Source organism: Mus pahari, chromosome 17 (genome assembly GCF_900095145.1).
Source record: "Mus pahari chromosome 17, PAHARI_EIJ_v1.1, whole genome shotgun sequence".
NCBI lineage: Eukaryota > Metazoa > Chordata > Mammalia > Rodentia > Muridae > Mus > Mus pahari.
In genome coordinates, this window is record NC_034606.1 from 61,021,389 (window position 1) to 61,043,018 (window position 21,630).

At 42.1% G+C, this 21,630-nt stretch overlaps 1 protein-coding gene across 1 annotated transcript in view; it reads left to right on the plus strand.

The window, feature by feature from the left end:
* Nucleotides 1-21,630, plus strand: part of Arid2 (AT-rich interaction domain 2) — a 118,866-nt gene that overhangs the window by 78,571 nt on the left and 18,665 nt on the right. Inside the window, exons 12-16 of the mRNA XM_021216527.2 lie at nt 2,605-2,686; nt 4,431-4,565; nt 5,102-5,298; nt 5,669-8,505; nt 14,487-14,635. Of these exons, the coding sequence (XP_021072186.1) occupies nt 2,605-2,686; nt 4,431-4,565; nt 5,102-5,298; nt 5,669-8,505; nt 14,487-14,635 (3,400 nt within the window). The remainder of the gene's footprint in view (nt 1-2,604; nt 2,687-4,430; nt 4,566-5,101; nt 5,299-5,668; nt 8,506-14,486; nt 14,636-21,630) is intronic.

Here is a 21,630-nt window from a genome sequence, read left to right on the forward strand (position 1 = left end):
GTGCAGTACAAGAAGTAACATTTTACAGAAGAGTTGGCTAAAGAAGGCTTATACTTCTGGTTTCATAGCTAGGCTACTAAGGACAGAGTGCCTTTTTACCCTCAAAGGAGAGGCTGAAGCTCAAGTGAGGGCATGGAGAGCTGCTGTCTAACAAAGGAGTAGCAGAGCTGCCAACCCCACGCAGAGTCACGGTATATGCAAGAGCCCCTTTGCTGTTCTCGCCTTATGAATGACCTTTCATCTTAGCGTTTCCTTGACCTCAGCAGGTGAACCTAGCCCCTGACAGGCTCTGGTTCTCACTGCCTCATGAGTGCAGCTGAGTACTGATCCCTGGGATTGTCACTTAGGCAGTGCTGCATTGCCAGAGGTAGATGTAGATGTAGGCCTCTAGACACCCAAAAGACTTATTGTGAGCTGGAGAACATTCAGCTGCTTATTCTCTGTAGGTGGCCAGTTTTTCCTCTCCTAGTTTAATACTGCTCTCTTGTGGGATGGTCATCTCTAAACTTTTTGCTATTTCCTTCACCATTATGAACACTTTTGTCTGTTTTTAGGTCAGCATCTGAATTTCATCATCATTTGAATGGTTGCAAAGAGTATACTTAATACCATGTTCTTTGTAGTTATTAGAATTTCTGTGGCATAATGCATTTTTAAATAGGTATAAGCTAAGACTGTGGATCAGTGTCAAAGTACATCCATGACATGCACATGCCCAAATCCAATCTTAAACCCCTGCCAAAAAGGTAGGGACACAGACCAGTGTGTGAGACTGTGTAAAGCCCTCCTTTGCTTATCCTCACCCCAGCAGCCGTACAGAGTTCACCCGTAGGTAATACTCGCGCTGGAAAGCCTTCCTTGTCTCTCCACCAGCACTGTTTAGCCTTAAAAGAAACACTGAAAGCCTGCTTGCTTCTTTGTGTTTAAAAGTTTGGTTTATCTTTACAAGTTTTAGTAGTAAGTAGTATACCAGACAAGAATAAATATAGGTTCTTCTAAATAATTACTAAGTACAAAGCAAAGTGCTTGGAAGAATTTTTAGTGTCCAGGAGCCATTAATATGGTATATGTGCGAGCACATGCTACTTCTTGCTAGAATGGAACCACTGTTAATCCCAACGTACCTTTCCTTAGCTGATGGCAGCCTTCTCCATAGCTACAGTGCATTGCCATTATTTCCTTCTCCTGGCTTGCTCTCCAGTCCTTCAACCCCTCTCCTTACCCACAGTCCTTTTCCCATTCAAAGACTTGGTTTTGTTTGTGATGGAGAGTAGCCAGGCCTCCTGTGTTGGCACTGCAGCTAATAGGCAGTAAGCTTACTTTTACTGCTCATCTGACAACTAGAGCTCTCTGCTATTTTTTTTCTTTTCTTTTCTTTTCTTTTCTTTTCTTTTCTTTTCTTTTCTTTTCTTTTCTTTTCTTTTCTTTTCTTTTCTTTTCTTTCCTCTTCTTGCTTTTGGTTAAAATCAAAGAATCATAAAATACTTGACTTGTTGCTTCATTTTAAGACAGGTTTCATTTCTGAAAAAGTATTTACAAGGTATTATTATAAATCATCCTTGCTACTTAGCATGGTGATTCAGGGACTTGGGAATGAGGCAGTGTCATCTGATGTCATACTTAACAATGCAGATTTCTGAGTTCCATGTTTTGAATTTCTACTCAGGTGGGACCTGAGAACTTCCATTTAGAACCAGCTCCTGTGAGATGCTGATGCTATTGATCACAACTAGTGGGCTAGGAAAACTGAAGTAGTATTCAATATTGAACTTTATTTTCTTCCAGGGAACTGCTTCTGATATGTGAGAAAGTCTGCCTTTAAAACCACACTGATAAAGCCTTGGTGTTAGGGCTGGAGCATAGGCCTTGAATGGGATAACCTTATAAAGCTAATTTTTATTATTTACATTAAGCAAAATTTCTTTGCTTAGTTTTGAGACAGGTCCTTTTCATAAAGCCAAGGCGAGCCTTGAATTTGGGGATCATACTGTTCTTTGTTCCATCTTATATAGAAATTCTGTAGAATTACTGTTCACCTTTTAAACTTAAAAATGAATTTATTACTTCCAGTGCATTGTGTAACTGAGCTGACAGATGTTTGTCATGCTGGTGACCTTAGCCTGTTTGTCCACTTGTTTATTTATTGCTCACGGTGCTGGGGTTGAATGTAAGGCAAGCACACTGGCACCTAGGGCTCTCACAGAGGTCTGCAGCTTGCTGCAGGTCAGCTGCTCTTTTGACCACTTTATGGCTTGCTTTTTTTTACCTGTACTTACCCACTACAGAATTGGGAAAAATAACAAATATGTAAAGTATTTAATTAATTTCTAAAGATGGGACAAATGGTTTCTACTGTTAGTAGCTACATTACCCATTTTATTGTTGTTGAATTATTATGAGTCTAAGCAAACTTGGAAGACCGTAGCATGGCGCCTGGGGTGGACCCTGGCCACCTTGCTTTTCTTCTCTCCTTAGTGAGCCCCATGTGCACCTGCGCCTTTGTAGAAGGCATTCTTTAGGAATGACAATGGCTCAGTGCCAGTGAATGCAGCATGCCATGACTGTGTTCCTTCAGCGCTCTGGCTAACCTGCCTTCTTCTTCAGCTTCCAGAGCAGTTGTAGCACAGCATGCTGCCCCCCCTCCGGGAATCGTGGAAATAGACAGTGAGAAGTTCGCTTGTCAGTGGTAAGTGGCTTACTTCTATTAAGGCTTTAAAGCGACAGAAAGGAACCGGATTGAACAGTCATCCTGAGGTTTTAGTAAAGGTAGATCTGAGTTGTGTCAATTAGTAAGGATTTGAAAGAAAAGAATCCATCAAAGTTTTCTAAATTAAAACACCCTAACTGTCATTAAATTATGCCATTTAATGCCTGTGGAATAACATTTGTGTTAAAAAAATTATCTTTTGCCTTATAGAAAATATTTGTCAGCTTGCAAAGTCTTTTAAATTATTTTGTTAAGGCTGAACTGAACTAGTGTTGAGAAAGTAAAACCAGGAATTTTTTTGTTAACTATTATCTTTTCTGTTAAAAGCAAAATGTTTTCTTTGTTTGGTTTTTGGCTTTGTATTTGAGGCTTTGTCTTTGCTATGTAGCCCAGGCTGGCCTAGAACATAGCATCTCAAGTACAGATGTTACAGGCAGACGGCAGCACACCTGCCTGAAAGCAAAACGTTTTATCAAAGGTCATCCAGCTTCCTTCTCTGGTTAGAGAGGGAAATTCAATCACGTGATAAACTAGCTAGCATGTCTACCAGAAGATGAACTCCTGGACAGTAGTACTGGTTCCTTGAGAAGATGGTGTGGTCAAACCTCTGCCATTCTATGCGCAAAGCATCTGCAGAACTGGGGAGCGGTGCAGATGGTGTTTAGGAGACCACCTGAAAAGCCGTTGGGCTTCTCCACAGTCTCCAGCACTGTCCCCAGCTTGAGTCCTGTCGCTCTGCTCTGTGCTCTGTTGTCTCCAAGCCTTGTTTCTGTAAGCACGTCCCAGTCGCCTGTGCTTTGCTCTATGCAAGTTCTGACTTTAAGCATCTGGATTTGCTTTCCTTCATCCTCTCTGCTTTTCCATGTCAACCCTTTGTCCTCGAGTCTCTTCTAATCCTAGTTGGATTTGTTCTGCATTGCAACTTAAATGAGATATTTTTATCTACTCCTGAACTCTGAGACTATACAGATAATTGTGAAAGTTGGAAAGAGCACAGACCGCCACCACATGAAAACGAGTGTGTGCGTGCTCACACTCCCTCACATTCCAGCATGCTCCAGCCACTTCTGACAAGGAGGAAAGGGAGTTGTTTTATCATTGTTACTGTGATTAAATGTGTGAGGCAATAGCCAAGGTAACCTCTACTTCATGGCTTCTGAACAGAGGATTTGCAAGGCTAAGAAGAAGTGTATGTTGGCTTGTTGTGAAGTACAAATGGAGGGTTTTTGAGTGAGAGTGGTGATGTGTGGCATGTCATGGCTTGCTGGCATAGTGAAGATTCGGTAATTCTTGGCTGAGGGAATTTGATCCAAGGGCCAAAAAAAAAAAAAAAAAAAAAAGGAGTTGAGTTTCCACTCTTTCCCTGACCTTGGTGCCCACTGCATTGCCTATGAGTAGGAGTTTTTGCAAGACAGGTACACCAGCAGATAGCCACTGGGAACACTGCTTCTCAGAGAGACGACACTTGTTGCTAACAGACCACCCTTCCTCTCACTGAGACGTGACTGTAGCTTTTGTTTGTTTATAAAACTATAATAAGTCTGGTAAATAATTGTTCTATTTCATTAAATCTGTCTAAAACTTACTGTGTATTTTTTGTACTGACATACGAGGTATTAAAACTTGATTAGTTGAAGTAATCATTAGTATAACATTGTCTTTTAATATAGCTAAACATAGGGTTTCCTGTGGTGTCTAATGTCTTTATTTCTCTCTCTTTTAGGCTAAATGCTCATTTTGAAGTAAACCTAGACTGTTCCGTCTCTCGGGCAGAAATGTATTCAGAATATCTCTCAACTTGCAGTAAATTAGCTCGCGGTGGTATCCTCACATCAACTGGGTTTTACAAGTGTCTTAGGTAACGGTCATAGCTCTTCAAAGTCTAAGTCGTTATGCTGGTTGCTCTTGCATACTAGACAGAACCCAAGACTGCTGGTTTTTGTATTTCTGCTAACTTGACCATTCCCATGTGTTGGCATTAGTGCAGTGGAGGCTTAGCTTAAAGGCAATTTGTAAGTCACTGTGTGGGCACATGACGAAATTTGTCAAAGAAATAAAAGTAAGAAACCAAATTCTCCTTTTCCTCTGATCTACTCTGTCATGTTGAAGATGTTCTTTTTAAGTCTTGAATACCAGTACATAAGTATCAGACCAAAAATAAGACTTTTTGATACTCTGCTAAATTCATAAGTGCTTTTAAACTGGTTATATATGAAATGTGTTTTTTTAAATTATAGACTTGGTCTTGTATTTTGCATTTCACGTTTACAGAAGGCAGCAAGCATGTGAAGCATAGTGGTATGTGCACAAGCAGCAGCAACAGTGCTCTAAGCACTACTGGAACGATGGTGTCCTTATGCTGGTGTTCATAATCGAGTATGTGTTATTTTACAGAACAGTTTTTCCAAATCATACAGTGAAGAGAGTAGAAGATTCCACTAGCAGTGGGCAGGCGCATATCCATGTCATAGGAGTGAAGCGGCGGGCTCTCCCGCTCCCCATCCAGATGTACTATCAGCAGCAGCCGATTTCCACTCCTGTTGTCCGTGTTGATGCTGTTGCTGATGTATCTCCAACTCCTTCACCTGCAGGTATTCATTTTAAATTTTAATATTTATTTATTTTTATTCAGATGCAAGTCTTGGCTATACCACCCATGTTGGCTTCAGACTTGGGATCCTCTGAAAGCTAGGATTATAGGCAAATGATCACATACCCAAGTTTTAAAATTTTTAAATGTTGCTAGTATATAACCAGAATTTAAGTATGCATTATGTCTATGAAGTGATAGCCTGACTCTGTACTTGGTACAGTGTTTCTCCTGGCTGTCTTCGTACTTGTAAGTCCTGTCTTTCTTGGCATTAGTTTCCTTACACTGTCCCTTTGTATTAAATAAGATAATAAGCTATCCAGTGTCTTATAATCATTTCACTTGGCACTTTCCTTTTCCTATATCTACAGGAATCCCTCATGGATCACAGGCTGCAGGGAATCATTTTCAGAGGACTCCTGTCACCAATCAATCTTCAAATTTGACTGCAACACAAATGTCTTTTCCAGTACAAGGCATTCATACTGTGGCACAGACTGTTTCTAGAATTCCACCAAATCCTTCAGTTCATACCCACCAGCAACAAAATTCTCCAGTAACTATCATTCAGAATAAAGCTCCAATTCCTTGTGAAGTTGTTAAGGCAACAGTAATCCAGAACTCTGTGCCCCAGCCGGCCGTTCCTGGGAGTATCTCTGTTGGAGGGGCACCTGCACAGAGCTCTGTGGTTCAGAACCATAGTGCAGGGCCACAGCCTGTTACAGTTGTAAATTCTCAGACATTGCTTCACCATCCCTCTGTGATGCCACAACCATCTCCACTACACACAGTGGTGCCAGGACAGATCCCTTCAGGCACTCCTGTCACAGTAATCCAGCAGACTGTGCCACAGAGTCATATATTTGGACGAGTACAGAGCATACCAGCATGTACATCTACAGTTTCACAGGGTCAACAGTTAATCACCACATCACCACAGCCTATGCACACTTCATCTCAACAGACAGCAGCTGGTAGCCAGCCACAAGACACTGTTATCATAGCACCCCCACAGTATGTAACAACTTCTGCATCCAATATTGTCTCAGCGACTTCAGTACAGAATTTCCAGGTAGCTACGGGACAGGTGGTTACCATAGCTGGTGTTCCGAGCCCACAGCCCTCCAGGGTAGGATTCCAGAACATTGCGCCCAAGCCACTACCTTCTCAGCAAGTTTCATCAACAGTGGTACAGCAGCCTATTCAACAGCCACAGCAGCCTGCCCAGCAGAGTGTAGTGATTGTGAGCCAGCCAGCACAGCAAGGCCAGACGTACGCACCAGCCATTCACCAAATCGTTCTTGCTAACCCTGCAGCTCTCCCAGCCGGCCAGGCAGTTCAGCTAACTGGACAACCAAACATAACTCCATCGTCATCACCATCACCTGTCCCGGCTACTAATAACCAAGTCCCTACTGCCATGTCATCTTCTTCCACCCTTCAGTCACAGGGACCACCACCTACTGTCAGTCAGATGCTATCTGTGAAGAGGCAGCAGCAGCAGCAGCATTCACCAGCAGCGCCAACACAGCAGGTTCAGGTTCAGCAGCCACAGCAGGTACAGGTGCAGGTTCAGCCTCAGCAAACAAGTGCAGGGGTTGCTCAGCCTGCTTCCAATGAGTCTAGTCTGATCAAGCAGCTGCTGCTGCCAAAGCGGGGTCCTTCAACCCCAGGGGGCAAGCTTATCCTCCCAGCCCCACAGATTCCTCCCCCTAACAATGCTAGAGCTCCCAGCCCTCAGGTGGTCTACCAGGTGGCCAATAACCAAGCAGCTGGTTTTGGAGTGCAGGGGCAAACTCCGGCTCAGCAGCTATTGGTTGGGCAGCAAAATGTTCAGTTGGTCCAAAGTGCAATGCCACCCGCAGGGGGAGTGCAAACCGTGCCCATTTCGAACTTACAAATATTGCCGGGTCCACTGATCTCAAACAGCCCAGCAACCATTTTCCAAGGGACTTCTGGCAACCAGGTAACTATAACAGTTGTGCCAAATACCAGTTTTGCAACTGCGACTGTGAGTCAGGGAAATGCGGCTCAGCTCATTGCGCCAGCCGGTCTTAGCATGAGCGGAGCGCAGGCAGGAGCTGGACTTCAGGTGCAGACGCTTCCAGCCGGACAATCGGCGTGTACCACTGCTCCCCTCCCGTTCAAAGGCGATAAGATCATTTGCCAAAAGGAGGAGGAAGCAAAGGAAGCAACAGGTCTACATGTTCATGAACGGAAAATTGAGGTCATGGAAAATCCATCCTGTCGTCGAGGAACCACAAACACCAGCAATGGGGATACAAGTGAGAGTGAAATCCAGGTGGGAAGTCTTTTAAATGGGAGAAAGTATAGTGACTCAAGTCTACCTCCTTCAAACTCAGGGAAACTTCAGAGTGAGACTAACCAGTGCTCACTAATCAGCAATGGGCCATCATTGGAGTTAGGTGAGAATGGAGCATCTGGAAAACAGAACTCAGAACCAGTAGACATGCAGGATGTTAAAAGTGATCTGAAAAAAACCCTCGTTAATGGAATCTGTGATTTTGATAAAGGAGATGGTTCTCATTTAAGCAAAAACATTCCAAATCACAAAACTTCTAATCATGTAGGAAATGGTGAGATATCTCCAGTAGAACCGCAAGGGACTTCGGGTGCCACTCAGCAAGATACTGCCAAAGGTGACCAACTAGAAAGAGTTTCTAATGGACCTGTGTTAACTCTGGGTGGGTCACCGTCCACAAGCAGTATGCAAGAAGCCCCAAGTGTGGCGACACCGCCGTTGAGTGGTACCGACCTGCCTAACGGACCTCTAGCTTCAAGTTTGAATTCAGATGTGCCTCAGCAACGCCCAAGTGTAGTTGTCTCACCACATTCTACAGCCCCTGTCATACAGGGGCATCCAGTCATAGCAGTTCCCCACTCAGGACCTAGAGTGGCCCCTTCTGCTCTATCATCTGATGCGCGGTCTACAAACGGCACGGCCGAGTGCAAAACTGTAAAGAGGCCGGCAGAGGAGAATGATAGGGAAGCTGTCCCGGGAATTCCAAATAAAGTGGGGGTTAGAATTGTTACAATCAGCGACCCCAACAATGCTGGCTGCAGTGCAACCATGGTTGCGGTACCAGCTGGAGCGGACCCAAGCACTGTAGCGAAAGTAGCAATAGAAAGCGCTGCTCAGCAAAAGCAGCAGCATCCACCAACCTACATGCAGAGTGTGGCCCCGCAGGTAAGTCACCGACGTGGCATCTGTAAGCGTGAAGGCTAATTGAACCGTTCACTTCTGTCTCACCTTAAGCAGCTGTGTGTCAGGCCATGTGTCCTCAGGACTTTCCTGCTCTTTGTTTAAGAGTCTTGTTTCAGCTCTAGCATTCAAGGTAAGGGCTTTTTGAGTTCTGCATATGCAATTTCACCTTCCAAAACAAATGTGTATGTATGTACCAAGCAGAAGTGCCCAGTCACTGTTTATCTCCACACTTTGACATTTTCCCTTAAATGATAGAATGATGAGTAGTACAAAGTAGACATTCAATAAGTTAAATATTTAAATTTTTACTACATGTGAACTTAGCAATTCATCTTGATTATATGTGTCTGATTGATTATCCTCTTGGAGTCTATTAGAAATCTAAATAAAATGATAGTGAACCAAACTACATTGGAAAAGAACTCTAATATTATGGAGTTATTTCATTTCTCCTCATTTTGTGTGTTCCTGATCTTGCTTTTGGGTGGCATGCAGAGGAGAGCTCAGGGCTAGCCAGGAGGAGCAGTGACCATAGCTAGAGCTGGCTCTAGGTCTCACGGAAAGCCTTCCTCACCGGAGCCTCACTGATTAGCCCTGGGCTGCAGCGGGCGACTGGTGCTGAGTAACACAGCCAGGGTCATAGTCTAGGAGCCCAGACGAGCCCGCTGCAGTCTGAAGCCAGCTCTTCATTTATGAGTTTGCTCTCCTGCTGTAACCAGTTTCTCTGAACAATTCTAGAAATTTGTCTTTTATCTTACACTGTAATTATTTGAACTATTGTGTATAAGATGTTAGTGTTACTAAATGATTTTAGGGCACAAATACAAAAACTCTAAATACATTAGTTATATGCAGGTGGTTTGGTTAAAATCATACATTTTTTTTCCAATCTGAAAAATTATGTACTAATCTGACACTAATTTTCTTTGAGAACACAGCTCATTTAAAAACAAAACAAACCACCCTATATTCTGAGCTGAGTCCATCCAGGATCTCCAAAGTTGATACTTAGTTGCAAGGAAGCAGGTGAAACTGCAGGAGGTCTATGAAAATGGAAAAACCAAAAACAACCTACAACCACACCTACAACTGGGCTCCTTTGTGTGCTGGTTACAGTGGTGCCTGCCGCAGCTGGCATCTGTAACGGAGCAGGTCTACTTGAGCTCCACAGAGGAGCCAAAGAGCCTGCAAGGGCTAGGTACATGGGGTAGACCTCCCCAACAGAGGCCAGGGCTGAACATAGCTCACTAGAGTCAGCTTGCTTCTAGGGAGGCACTCCTGCTTGCCCAGGTTCTTTAGCTTCGTCCACAGTTCTGGTTGCATTTAGAGGCCTTGGTTTAATGCCATTTTGTTCACTATTTGAGAGGTAGTCTGCAGGGTCCAAGATGAGTGTTTTTAATAGCATTTTTTATTTATTTTTTGATTATTTATACATGATGTTTAACAGCAAATGTAAAGAGAATTTTTAAAATTATACCTGCTTCAGAGTTCTTTTATTTATAGCTGTTCTTTTAAAATCTGCAAGCCGGGCGTATGGTGCACGCCTTTAATCCTAGCACTTGGGAGGCAGAGGCAGGCGGATTTCTGAGTTCGAGGCCAGCCTGGTCTACAGAGTGAGTTCCAGGACAGCCAGGGCTACACAGAGAAACCCTGTCTCGAAAAACCAAACCAAAAAAAAAAAAAAAGAAAGAAAGAAAGAAAGAAAGAAAGAAATAATAAAATCTGTAATATTTTCAAGTTCCAAATGCAGCTCATAGAGCATTACTTCCAGATGGCCTACCCTCTGCATTCTCCATGCGTTAATGTCTGTTAGAAGCAAAGCAAACAAGCCCACATGAACATATTATACATACTTACATTTAATAAGAGTAAAACGCTTAGTAGAAGCTGAAGAAGCCCCTATCCCAAGGTGCTTCAAGCCAAACATTTACAGATTTCATATTTTCTCTTCTTTAATTTTGAAATATTTTAAGAACGTATGAGATACCCTGAGGAACCAAATAGAAACACAAAATACATTTCCTTTTTATATATCTTACATATGCACATATGTCATACACACACGTGTGAATGTCCTGTATGTGTGTGTGCATGTGTGTGTGTGCATGTGTGTGTGTGTGCGCGCGCGCTTCAGCAGTCACTAGAGTTTACCTGTCAAAGCGTTCAGTTCCTGCCCACCATGCTCACCTCCATTATGTCACAGATTAGATGTTTCAATGTTAGTCTTACTCAAAGGTTAATACTAATATTAGGAAGGGACTTAAAAATGTCATATCAAAGTATTATCAATGGTATCGACAATTGTTAGCCATAATTTGCTCTTGAGCAGACAATAAAGGAAGCAAAATTATAGTTTAATAAAATTATAGTTTAATAAAATGAAGGGTATTGTTTCTAGAAAGAAAACAGCCATATTCATGGACGTTTTTGTTAATTTTATTTTATGAAGCAAATTACAATGTTTTTTATATTCTTTGTGTTGTATTAATTTTGCTACTTGGGTGCTCAAGCTAAACTTTTCCCACATTGATTTTTAAGAAGCATAATTTGAAAAAACCCCTAGTTTGTCTCAGTAATGAATGATAACATAATATTCCTCCAGAGCTAACTATGTAAAATATTTACTAAAGCTTCTCGCATCTGTGTCTGAGTACTGGCTGTGGCTAGTCTTTCATGTTTACTAGAAACGAGAGGAAACCAGTTCTGCATTCTTGTGCAATAGCCCTTTTAGTATTAGTATTACTATTATCTATGTTGTGAGTGTGGGTATTTTGCCTGCATGTATGTCTGTGCACCAAGCTCCTGCCTGGTTCCCGTGGAAGCCATAAAAGGGCACTGGATCTCCTAGAACTGGAGTTAAGAATGGTTGTGAGCTTCCTTGTGGTGCTTGAGATTGACCCCTGGCCTTCTGGAAGAGCATTACTCCACCCCTAAGACCTACTTTTTAAAACATCAATTTACTTAGTATTTAGGTATATATATAAATAAATATATATATGTATAATATATATATATATATATATAATATATATATTATATATATATATACACACACACATATTTCTACAAAGGCAGAGCCGCTACCTTCAGATACTAGTCATGTTTTGTTATTTTGGATTCCTCTGTTCCCTTCTACCTATTTCTCCCTTCAAAACAAACATTTCATTTTACTACATTTCATTTTACTTCTTTTAAATGGCTACATGAAACTCTTAATAGCAGATCGTGCTTGACAATGTGCAGTGGCTTCTGCACGCTCGCTCCCTCAAGCCAGTTCATAGTCCAGGTTCCACGGGTTTCTTTAGAGAGAGTGTGTTTGCTTAAGTTTGTTTGAATTAGGATTCTAAAATGTTCACCTTGCATTAGTGTGTTTTTTATTCATTCTTAATTCACAGCTTAGATTAACATCAGGCATCCTTTCCATATCCCTTATTAATATTCGGGCTTAAAATGTCACAGTTCTTGGTGACCCAGTAGGACTTTCAGAATCATCAAAAAGATAAAAATCTTGGCATTTGTGAAAGTCAAACACGCCTTTATATACACACTGGATAGTCAGTAAAGCTGGCAATTTAAATGGCAGTAGTGTCTACATCAGGAAAACTTAGGTGCTTCCTTTAATTAAAATGTTAGTATGTTGTAATTTCTCACTCTTGAGATTTATACTTGGCCAGGTTCTCTTTCAGTTACTGAATTCACAATTTTCTATTCAGAGCTCTTGTTTTAAGGAAGTGATCTTACTGTTTGTTACTAACCTGTTGAGAGACATATGTTTTCCTTCTGGAGTTCTCTATTATAATGGCAACAGTAACATTTATATTGGAATGAGATTCTAGGTGCTTCTATGGTTTCACTTCATCACATTGTATCTCCTGTACTCACAGAAGAAAAAGACCAAAGACCAAGGAAAGTAATGAGGCTGCCCAGGTTACACAGCCTGTTGGAAAAGGGCACATTGAAGGCTAAGGGCTGGCAAGGTGACTCAGAACATAGAACCATTTCTTAAACCCATGGTGGTAAAAGAGAGCTAACTCCCCAAAGTTGTCTTCTGCCTTACACACACACACACACACACACACACACACACACACACACACGCATGTGCATACAATTGATGAACTTTTGTTTAAAAAGAAGACTGAAGAGTTGTGTCCTGTCCTGATGTGTTGAGCTGGAAAGTCCCTTTCGGTGACACCTGCGTCACTCTACCTCTCTCACGTTGCAGAGATGATAACTCATCACAGAAGCAACTTTAGCTACATTCCAGAGTAGGCTCCCCCTGAGCTTAGAATACAACATTTCTGCTTGTTTTCTTTTTCTTTCTTTTCTTTAAGGGCAAGTTTTCCTGTATCCCGTACTGGCCTCCAACTCATAGTGGACGATGACTTTGAATTTCTGATCAGCTGCCTCTACTCCTAAGTGCTAGGGTTAAAGGCATGTAAATCCCAACGGTAGAGTACGTGTTAGCATGGGGAAGACCCGTGTTAGAGCCCGAGCCTTCCAGGGTAGCACACTACCACTCCTGGTTTCCTGTGTGAAATCAGCTCCAGAGCTGTGTGTGCCAGGCAGGCACTCTGCCAACTAAGCTTAAGCCTCAGCCACAGGATTCAACTCATGACTTCTCATTTCTGTTTATTTTTTATCTGTCTGTACCATTATATAGCCCTGTATGTTTTTAGTTTGGCTTCGAAAAAGAACTGTGGTTTTAATCTTAGGGACCCAGCACTTTCAGTCCTTGCTGTCTGTGCTGATGTCACCAGTGAGTGAACAAACGCATTCTCTGTCTTACCAAACTGTTAAACAGCTCTTGACTTCCATAAGAAATTTAACTTGTTTTCTTTTCAGGTATCTCAAGAAAATGGCTGACCTAAACATTTTAAAGATACTCTATTAGTTTTTTAAAGTAAAAGGCATATGACATAGGACACAACAGAGGTTGTATTTAAAAGACTGTGTCTACTTTATGCTAGTGTTGCTGTTACAGCTGTAACTGCCAGCCGGGCATGGTGGCATAGGCCTGTGATCGCACCATCTGAGAGGTGCTGCCAGGAGGACTGCGGCCCAAGCTATCCTGGGCTACCTGGCAGTTCAAGGCCAGCCAACTTGAGCACCACAAGACCTTGCCTAGCATGGGGAAAGTTCTGGCTTGGATCCTTAAGGCAAACTATAAACTGAATATTCTCAAAGATTCAGTTGGTAGACACTTTACTCTGAATTATTTACTATTTTTGATATTCTCCTTACATGGTTGTGTCATCATTACTAGCTCTGACCTGAGGTTTGCTGTGACTCATGTTGTGTCACTGATGAAATCTGAGGGGAAAAGAGTTATTCAAAGCAATAATTTGCAGCTGATCTGTTCTTGAAGGGACAAGTAAATCATAAGGCTTTGTTTTCATTTCAAACTATAATTGAGTTGTTTCTTACTAAAATTCTTAATTTGAATAATATAGTCTGTTGTCCGTGTCTACCAGTTCCATGTCCATGAATTTATAACTTGAATCAAAAATAGCAGAAAAAATATTCTTTACTGACCATGAATTGGACAGTGTGGTGCAGCAGCTCTTTGTACTTCTATGCATTTGCGTTATTTGAATGGTGGTGTGTAATCTAGAAATGACCTAGTATACAGGAAGACGTGCACACTTAGACACAAGGATTTTGCCATCTGTATAAATGCACGCAGATCTTGATATCCATGGGAAGTCTGGAGCCTCGCCCACACAGATGTCCAGAGATAACACAATGAGTAATATTGCTTCTGTGGTTACATATTTTAAAAGGAGCATACTTCCTAACTTTTTTATAAAAATCATCTTTTTAAATGTAATTATTAACTTGAAATTACAAACTGTAAAAAAAGTTTTATGTTAGAAATATGTACCTGTCACTAATGTCCTTATAAAGTATAGAATGCTGTTTTCCGGTGTCATGTCACAACCTCTATTTGTGCTTTTCCACAGAACACTCCTATGCCACCTTCACCAGCTGTACAAGTGCAGGGCCAGCCTAGCAGTTCTCAGCCTTCTCCAGTCAGTGCATCCAGTCAGCATGCAGATCCAGTGAGAAAACCTGGGCAGAACTTCATGTGTCTGTGGCAGTCTTGTAAAAAGTAAATGGCTGGGTTTTTTGTTGTTGTTGTTGTTGTTGTTGTTATACAAAAGCATACTTTGTTTTAGAGTACTTTCATATTTAAATTCCTGTCGTATATAGTTTATAACATTTTGTTTTCTGAAACCAATAACTTTTAATGAAAAGTCTTTTACATTGAGAGTTATATGGAACAAGAGGCATGCTTCAGCTAGCAGGTCTGTATCGGTGGTGGGAAGGACTCAATTGCTTAATGCTAGTAAGGAATTTTGATCAATTAAGAACCTGGTTTTAAGCCAGGCATACTAGCACAACTTAATACCAGCACTCAGGAAGCAGAAACAGGCAGATCTCTGCATTTGATGCCAGCCTGGTCTACATAGCGAGTTCCAGGCCAACTACAGCTTCATAATGAAACCCTGTTTCTTAAAGGGAGAGGGGGACCATTATAGAGTAGACTGTGCAGTCGTTCCTGCCTGTAATCCTAGCACTCAGGGCTGAGGCATTAGAATTGCCAAGGGATCGAGCCCAGCCTATGCTGGGAGATCTATCTTAAAGAAAAGAAGAACCAAATTTGATTATGTAGTTTTTTAAGGTTAATATGGTGACAGTTGTAAATTTTCTGGAATTACTTTTTTTTTAAACTAGTAATTATTAAGTAATCACTAAAATTACTTAGAGGCAATATTTAGAAAATGAATTTTGTCTTTAATTTTGAAAATTGTTCTTGAAGTCATGCCATTTCACAATTTAGTAAGTAATATAAGTAACAAATAGAAATGAACTTACTGTGTGTGCGTGCGTGTGCGTGGTGTATGCATGATGCATGTGTATGAACCAGAACTTGCCATCTCGGTTAAGCTAGCTGACAGCTCCTGGAGCTCCACCTGTCTTGTGAGTGACACAGGCCTGCATCTGCATTTATGTGGGTCAATTCCATTTCCTTGTGTTGGGGCAGCAAGCACTTAGCACACTGAGCCGTCTCCTAGCCTCAGGACTGAGTGTAGAGTTCAGGGCTCTGCATGCGCTGAGCAGGTGCTGGGACTGCCTCTGTAGATGTCGGACAAAATGAAACGTGTCTTCCCAGCAATGGGAGCTGTGCCAAAGCCCTTTGCCTTCAGGCATTGAGAACTCGAAGCCCTGGGCACTGATTTCACTAGGAAAGTAGTTTTCATTTCTTAGAGAACAGAGATTCCATTTTCATAGCTTAAAATAATTATGTTAGCTCTTTTAATTTTATTAGAGGTAATTCTATTTGTTAATTTCATATACAGGGTTTTGCTATGGTCGTGCGTCTTCTTCATAGCCGGGGGATTGTTAATAGCATGCAAAGCCAGTGCTTATCAAACTTACATCTCGACACAGCGATGGCACATGTATCTTGACCAGTGGCTTTGTTTTTTGTTGTTTGTTTGTTTGTTTTTGTTCTTTTCAATGAGAAAAATGAATAAAGTACAGATTCATCCATGTTAGTAAGGGGTAAGTATTGTCTCCACTTCTGTGTGTCTGTAGTACATGTGTGTGAACTTGATCATAATCTAAAATCCCAGAGAAACTTTTTACGTCGATTATTTCTTTTATTTATTGAAAGTGACCTTTCTTTCTTTGTCTGTTTCTTTTGGCTGAGATAGAGATGGGACTTAGGGCCTTGCACATGCTAAAGAAGGGCTCTGCCTCTGGGTTTCACCACCAGACGATCCTCCCTCCTTCCCTCTCTTTTCTTTCCTTTCCTTTCCTTTCCTTTCCTTTCCTTTCCTTTCCTTTTCTTTTCTTTTCTTTTCCTTTCTCTCTTTCTTCCCTTTCTTTCTTCTTTCCTTCCTTCCTTCCTTCTTTCCTTCCTTCCTTCCTTCCTTCCTTCCTTCCTTCCTTTCTTTCTCTCTCTCCCTCCCCCCTCTCTCTTGTTATTATTTTAGTTTTCATTGTAAGTTAATTTGACATTTTGTTTACTTAGTGTCTATTGATTTGTAAATTTTTGTTTTTCTGTTTTCTAGTGGTAAAAAATAGCTGACAGAGTAGGTAGTCTATTAAAGCTGTTTGTTGACTTTTTAAGAATGGAAGAGTGGGATTGGGGATTTAGCTCAGTGATGACTGTTAGGCCTTGGGCTCAGTCCTTAATTTGGGGGTTTGGGGAATAAAAGAAGTTTAAAAGTAACTGCTTTCCATGAAGTTCTTAGAACGCGTCAGCCCTGACAGCAGAAGATTCTAGAGAATTTAATGAGCCTGTATATGCACCATTTCCCATCTAGTTAATATGATCCATGCTACATCATCTAAATATATGGTGTTTGTTCTGATTAAGGCATATTCAAAAATGCTTCTTAAAGTCTGTCATTTTTTTCAGAATGCCTCTTTTTTTTTAACGTCTCATTAATAACAAGTTCAACTTGATTTTATAAATATTTTAACTGTTTTCTTAGTGTAGGGTTCATGTGGTAAGGATTACAAGTACAAAGCTATTTCCAATCCTGGAGGCGACACACACCCTAAGTCATAGTTTAAGTAAGTGCTAAGAAAGGGCCATTCTAGTGCAGCACAGCGGGAGTGGCTGTAACCCATGACTGTTAGGACGCTTTACATTAGCCTGTATATTTGAGTTGGGTCTTGAAGAATAGACTTTGCCTGTGTCAGAATGGGTGACATGCAGTCCCAGGAATTACAGACGGAACAGACAGCGAGGAGCTGGGGCGAGCAAGGGAACAAGGAGGAAAGGAAAGTTGTCACTTTCTCAGACTTTTCCTGTGTTTGGAATCAACTCTCTGTAGTTCGCAGTTTATTGTGGTAAATGCCCAGTCTTTTCAGTGGGAGTGCCTGTGCACTCATACCCTTATGGGACAGAAGTGACTGTGCATTTGATTTGTGTGGCAGTGCCTCTCTGTTGTGACGCCGCACATTCTTGGATGTGGCATTCCAGCAGAGTGTGGTCAGCTTATCAGGGACAACATTCTTTTCAATTTTTTTTAACACACGAGAGTTTTACCTCCATGTATGACATGTCTCGCACATGCATGCCTAGTGCCCAAAGTAGCCAGAAAAGGGCATCAAATGATCTGGAAATGTATGAGCTACCACGTGGGTGCTGGGAATCCAAACGAAGACCTCTGAAATAGCAGGAAATGCTTTTAGCCGCTGAGTCATCTCTTTGCCCTCTGGGAATCAACATTCTTTAAAAAACAAAAACAAACAAACAAACAAACTAGCTTCCAGCAACTCTCTGTTGCCAGCAGCTGCTCAGCCAGGAGTGGAACTTGATGCTTATCTCCCTTTCCCATGGTAAGATTGGGTCTTGCTTGAGAATGCATGGGGCTCCTCCTGTATGCTGTCAGTCACTATGGGTTCATATGCTCAGCTGCTCTGGTGTGTCTGGAGGACACCATTTCCCTGCAGCCATCCATCACCTCTGGATCTTAGAGTGTTTCTGCCCCACTTCTGTAATGATCCCTGAGCCATAGGAGTAGAGGATGTGATACAGCTGTCCCATTTAGGACCGATCATCCCAGTCTCTTGTTCTCTGCACTTTGGCCAGTTTGTGAGTCTCCCTGTAAATCCCCATCTACTGCACGTACACACTTCAGTGATGAGGGTTTAGAGACGCCCTAGTCTGTGGGTTTAATGAGAAAACATTGAGAAATCAGTTAAATACTATGTCCAATAGTAATAGTCTCTCCCCTAGGGCAGTGACCTGTCCAACCACAGGTTCTTAGCCAACAATGATACCAGTGTAGGTTTCATCTTGAGGAACAGGACTTAAATTCAAGCAGAAAGGGGTTGGCTATTACTATGATACCCATGGCACTGTTGCTCACTGAGACATTTCTTTCTCACATGTTAGATGGATAGGTAGAATCCCCTAGTGAAACTGGTTATCTTGTCCTGCTTGTCTTTGCTTTGCTGGTTATTGACTCGCTTTCTTTAGTAATTAGAGGCCTATTCAGGTCAGCTGTTTCTCCTCCTGTGCATTGTGGCAGGATGTCTTTCCATAACTATCAATTTGTGAGCATAGAAATAGAATATCCTCTGTTATATTCCTTAATTTAGTCCGTGTGTGTGTGTGTATGTGTGTGTATGTGTGTGTGTGTGTGTGTGTACATATACACATATGCCACAGAGCAAGTATGGAGACGAGAAGGCAGCTTAGCAAGAACCAGTTCTCACCATCATGTGGGTTTGGGGTGTTGAACTCAGGACCTCAGGCATGGCAAGAGTTCCTACCCACTGAGCCATCTCGCTGACCCTTCTTTATAATATCATTTCATAGGTTGGAAATCTAGCCTGTAATTTACTAATATTGATTAATTGATTGATTGATTGATTGGAAGATTATGCATAGAATACAGACAATTACCAACCAGTACCATCTCTTTGTTTGCTCTGTTTCTCCGTGTGGATTCCTGGCTTCCTTGGCTGGTTCTGGCTCTGCCTCCGACCTGCAGGGATTAAAGAATTCGCCACCAACCATCTCTTAACCAAGTTTGTTTTCAAAATTTTTGCCAGCCTGACAAAATTATAGTTTCAGAAATATTGAATATAAAAATATGCCTTAGTTCATACTTTGTAATATATTTCTTCATATTAAGGTATGTCAGGGGAGAAAAATCAGCCTTTAGTTTAGACATGTGGACCTAGTTGGAGATCTCTGGGTACTTTACAATTCTGAAAAATGATGTTTGAAAGCCCATTTTTAGTATAAAGTGGTATTGGGAATGTTCCTGGTGCCTATGTGTACTGAGCAATGTTCAGACAGGATTTCTCAAGGACAGTGTGATGTGCACAGGGCCAAATCTTTCTGGGAAGCCAAGTGAGTGCCCATGCTAGCTAGGATCCCACTTAGATTCACTTAGATGCCCCATTTTCCCACTGTGAATATGCTCACAGCTCCCTGCACCTAAGGCTCAGGGTACACTGCAGAAGACGGGGTGCCTCTCTTCATACTGTCAAGAGCTACATATATCAAATCCCAAGCCTATCTGAACACGAGCTAAGCATGCTAGGCATGCTGAAGTGGACAGGGAGAAGGCCCATTAAGCCTCCACCCTACACAGAGAACTATAGGCAACTGAGGACACTGGGAGGGGGAGAAAGCATCTTCCCTAATGCCAAGTAGACAGCCGTGTGTGCATGTGTGTGTGTGTGTGTGTGTGTGTGTGTGCGCGCGCGCGTGCGTGCGCGTGCGCGTGTGTGTTTTTGCATGCGTGTGTGCGTGTGTGCATGTAACATGGACTAAACTGGTCATATTTTGGAACATATATGTGTGTATGTATATGTATATATACGTGTGTGTGTATATATATTATATATATATATGTGTGTGTGTGTGTGTGTGTATAATTTGTGTTGGAATTTTATTGATCTGAATTCCCTTAGCGATGGACTGTCACCTGGAAATGTGAGCTGAAATAAACCCTTTCCTCACCTGAATTGCTTGGTCATGGTGTTTCATCACAGCAATAGATACCCGAACAAGTTGGTACCAGGATAGTGGGGTACTGTTGTGGCAGACCTGACCTGTGTTGTCTTTGGAAGGATTGTTGAAGAACTTTGGAAGTTTGGACGAGAATAGCCATTGAGTGTTGGGAGTGCAGTGAGCTGTTCTGTGGGATCTTGGCCGATCAGACTGTTGAGAGCAGTGCAGAAGATGGAGGCCTGGCTCGTGAAGTTTCAGAGGGAAGTAAAGACTACCAGGCCTTTTGTGTGAAGTTTCTGTGGTCTGCTCAGCTAGAGCTGAAGAATCAGCTGTGATTATCAAGAGACCAGAATCACTACAGTAAATCCTTTGTTTTACTGGGACAATGGATACTGGTCAGCTGGGCTGAGAAATTAGTGGTGATTAAGACGAGACCAGCATCTTTGAGGTGAAATCTGTGAAGTGATGCCTGAGAGCACTCACAAGCTGTGTTCCAGAGCAGCCATGGTTTTACCTCACACTGGCAGCTGGGCTTGGTACTGTGTTAGAGTCACCCAGGTGGTTCTGGTTTGGAAGGCATGCAGGGGTCAGGGAGTGCAGCTGAGGCTTGGCTTTGGGAGAGGCCAGAAGAGGGCATTGGTGACAGTGCAGCTTCAGTGGCAGTTGAAGGCCCAGGGCTGAAGGGGTCATTCAGAGAAGCTGAGCCTTGGCACCATGAAGAGAGCCTGTAAGAGGCTATTGCTGAAAATGCAGCCCCGTTCCGTCAGAAGACCCAACATTTTAGAGATGCCAGTTTCATGAGCTGATGACCAAGGTCAGCAGCAACAGCGAAGTGCAGCCTGCCTCAGCTTAGGAGCGGCTGTGTGTGCCGCAGAGGACAGAGCCCTTTGGAGGAGCCCAGAAAATCAGCAATGGATTCCAGACACTGAGCACTGAGTCATTTACATTGCTGGGGTTTGGTTTTTCTTTCCTCTGGCTGTCACTATGCCCTAATTCTTCCCACTTAAAATATGGACTTACTTAACTTTTATTTTCCTTTATAGGAACCCAGAGTTAAGAGATTTATTATTTTCTTTATAAAGATTTGTTTATTATATGGAAGTACACTGTAGCTGTCTTCAGACACTCCAGAAGAGGGCATCAGATCTTTGAGCCACCATGTCTTTGCTGGAATTTGAAATCAGGACATCTAGAAGAGCAGTCAACGCTCTTAACTGCTGAGCCATCTCTTCAGCCCAAAGAGATTTATAACTAAAAGAGTCTGGATTTTTAAAGAGATTAGATGTTGGCAGGACTGAATTTTTAATGTTTTTGAATTTATAAAGATTATGGAACTTTTAAAGTTATTTATGTTTTTATGTGAGATCTTAGGAATGCAAAAGGAGAGGTGGTTTAACGGTGATCTGTTTGTGTGTCACATTAACAAGAGGTCAGTTATGTCAACTGGACACAAATTAAAGTCATCAGAGAAGAGGGAACTTCAATTAATAAAATGTCTCTATATGATCTGGAGGTATGCCGGGAGTGGTGGCGCACGCCTTTAATCCCAGCACTCGGGAGGCAGAGGCAGGCGGATTTCTGAGTTCGAGGCCAACCTGGTCTACAAAGTGAGTTCC